General features: G+C 56.1%; 1 protein-coding gene across 1 annotated transcript in view; it reads left to right on the top strand.

The window, feature by feature from the left end:
* The window catches only part of PRELID3A (PRELI domain containing 3A), a 7807-nt gene extending 7264 nt beyond the window's left edge, over positions 1-543 (top strand). The window contains exon 5 of the mRNA XM_008058933.1: positions 291-543. Coding sequence (XP_008057124.1) covers positions 291-344 — 54 coding nt within the window. The 3' untranslated portion in view covers positions 345-543. The remainder of the gene's footprint in view (positions 1-290) is intronic.
* Positions 544-3200: the final 2657 nt, after the last annotated feature.

Genomic DNA, 3200 nt, shown 5'->3' with positions numbered 1-3200 from the left:
TGTCACCCTGGGCCTTCCCAACGTCCATACATGGCCTCAGCGCTGGGATTTGGGGAGGCCAGGCACCAGACTTGCTCTGTTATGCTAACAGGGGTGCATGGGTTTGCAAACACAGCAAGGACTTTCGGGTGCTGTGTATCCCCCTTATTTCTGAGCTTGAGGCGCCACCTGCCCATGTGACCCCTCTTGGAAAGGTCGCTGCTGTGTCCCTCTTGCAGCTGCAGTTCAGCCGCGCCATCTGCAATGGGAGGCGCCTCACACCACCCTGACTTCTTTGTGTGTCGTTGCAGGGCTGGGCGGCCATTGAGTGGATAATTGAACACTCTGAACTTGCCGTGAGCTAACACGGCCTGCGCCTGCACCCGTGGTGATCTGGCGGTGACAACGGCATTCACTCCCCTGGTCCAGAAGCTCAGCCTCGTGTGGACATGTGCGTGGCGTGCGGCGGCGGGAATACCCTTGGGAGATGCAGCTGCGTGTTTGTCTCCAGCCCTGTGCACCCGGCGTCTTCCGTGGAGAAACAGAGTCACTAGGTCCATCCTCTTTCTGTTTGGTTTCCTTGTTTCATGGCAGGATTTACTTTCCCGGGAAGCTTGAGCTGCTGTTATCCGGCATCTGATGGAGGAGCTCAGAGTGTCCACCAAGCTGCTCTCAGTGGCTTAAACATTCCTTGTCACCTGTGCATAGCCAGTGCAAAAGCTGTCATCTGACGGTCCTGAGTGTCACGCCTGTGCTGCTGGGGGACCGTTCGTTTTGGGTGACATCTGCACACGCTCACGTGAAGAATGTCTTGTCCCCCTCTCTGCTCTCGCCACAAGCCAGTGTTCAGCCATGCAGCTGCCCCTGGCCATTTCCTTGAATGGCAGAAGCCATTTCTGGCATCTCCTTGAGCTCCACAAACATTCCTTAGCTTCTTCAGCTGCCAGTGGCTGGCTTGGCAGATGGGCCTGACACTCAAGGGTCTGCGTACTTAGGAGAGGGGCGTTCTGTGTCCCTCTGCTCAGGACCCCGCCCTCCTGCCTGAAGCCCCTGGGCACCATAGAGTTGGCGCTGTGCTGCTCTGGGCACTCCTGCGGGCCACCTCCAGAGAGCACTGCACGGGCCAGCACTGTTGCTGAGACTGCCGAAGTCACTGGAGCTGAGCTTTGCCAGAGACCTTCACCTTGAATCCAAGGTCATGGTCTGCCACGGGGCGCCCCTCCTTCATGGCCTCACCCCGAATTTGGCGCAGTAGGGAGCTTGCTCACCTGGCCTGTGTGTGTGTGCAGCTGGTATATGACGGTGTCACCGGAAGGGCATCCCAGGCTCCTTGGGTTCTGCTTCCTCATGAACAAGAGCTAAACCACCTCCATCTTTAATCAGATACCTTGCCAGAAAAATCAGAGAGAGAGAGGGAAAGGAAAAGAAAGAAAACAGAGTGTGGATGTGGTTGACCGGGAGAGGTAGAGTCTGGTGGACTCGGCTGGAGTTGGCCTGTGGTGACCTCCCAGGACAGAGCTGGCTAGGGTGCAGGTGAGCTCTGGGCCGTCCCGGAGTGAGACCAGCGGAGGGAGGACTGCCAGCGAGGGAAGGACCTGGCGGCAGAGCCAGAGCTGTGCCCATGCCTACAGTCAAGTTCAGCCTGGGACGGCCCGGCCTATCGGCCCCACCACCCCACCTGTCTTCCCTCGGAGGGGCTGCTAGCTCTCAGGTCTTGCTCAGTCCCTTCCCTCCTTTCAGATGATCCTGCCATCCCCCAGGCTGACCCACGCCACCTTCACCCGAGGCCCCGACAGATGTCTGGCAGCTGTCCCCACACTGGCTGCTGTGTCCGGGCGCCCTCCCCGGCAATGTGTGCAGCCTTCCTAGATGCGATGGCCCCTGCTCTCTGCAGATCAGAGGGGAGCTGTCTTTTGCCCACCAGTGTCCACCCCTGCGCCTCGGAGGCGTCTGTTCACATGGACCGCTGAGAAGGGAGGCCTGGTGGGGAGGATCTCTGCTGCCGGCCATGTTGGGAGGCGGGTCCTGGGACCAGCCTGCTTTTTGGTTCGCTCCTAAATATCCTTCCTCCAGAGCAGTTCAGCTTCCCTTGACAAGACTCCTCAGTCTTTTTTTGGTTTTGTTCTTTTTTTATTTTTTTAATTTTGACTCAGTCTTTTGGGGAGAGGGCTAAGGCCCAGGCATCTCAGGACCTTTTCTGCAGGCTGTGAACTAGCCCCTGACGCCGGAGCCCTCCCTGCCCTGGGGACACCACCCCCTCAGGACTTTCCAGGCCTGGCTTGAAACATCTGCCAGTCCCACACACACCAGCCAGGGCTCCGCCTTCCAGCTTCACCGGGTGGGTTGAGGCAGCAGCCTCTGAGTTTTGTGTTCTTGTTTTTCTCCTTATAGTCTTGTGAGCAGTTCGGGGACAAGGGCAAATGGGCCTTTTTCCACAATCTTTACATCAAAGTTGTTTGAAACAACATTAATTTTTTTAAAAAAATGTAAAAGCAATCCATGTTTATGGCTTTCTTTTTTTTGAGTCAGAGTGTCACTCTGTTGCCCAGGCTGGAGTACAGTGGCATACTCCCAGCCACCGCAGCCTCAACCTGCTGGGCTTAGGCGATCCTTCCGCCTCAGCCTTCCAAGTAGCTAGAACTACAGGCACACTCCACCATGCCTGGCTAATTTTTGATATTGTAGAGGTGAGGTCTCGCCAAGTTGCTCAGGCTGGTCTAGAACTCATGAGCTCAGGCAGTCCTCTCATCTCGGCCTCCCAAAGTTCTGGAATTATAGGCATGAGCCAATGCACCTGGCCCATGTTTATGGTTTAAAAAGGGCCAGCCATGGTGGCTCATGCCTGTAATCCCAGCTCTTCAGGAGGCCAGAGTGGGAGAATCATTGAGCCCAGGAATTCGAGACCAGTCTGGGTAGCATAGTGAGGCTTTGTCTTTATATTTAAAATTTTTTTTTTTTTTGAGTTGGAGTCTCACTCTGTTGCCCAGACTGGAGTGCAGTGGTCGCTCCCGGCCACCGCAGCCTCGACCTGCTGGGCTCCAGTGATCCTTCCGCTTCAGCCTTCCAAGTAGCTGGAACTACAGGCGTGCGCTACCACACCCGGCTAATTTTTTGATTTATCGTAGAGATGAGGTCTCACCAACTTGCCCAGGCGGGTCTCGAACCCATGGGTTTGGGCAATCCACTCACCTCAGCCTCCCAAGGCGTGGGATTACAGGCTG

This window comes from Carlito syrichta, unplaced genomic scaffold (genome assembly GCF_000164805.1).
Source record: "Carlito syrichta isolate Samal-C Ts95f unplaced genomic scaffold, Tarsius_syrichta-2.0.1 Scaffold303652, whole genome shotgun sequence".
Taxonomy (NCBI): Eukaryota; Metazoa; Chordata; class Mammalia; order Primates; family Tarsiidae; genus Carlito; species Carlito syrichta.
This window is presented reverse-complemented; position numbering and strand designations above follow the sequence as displayed.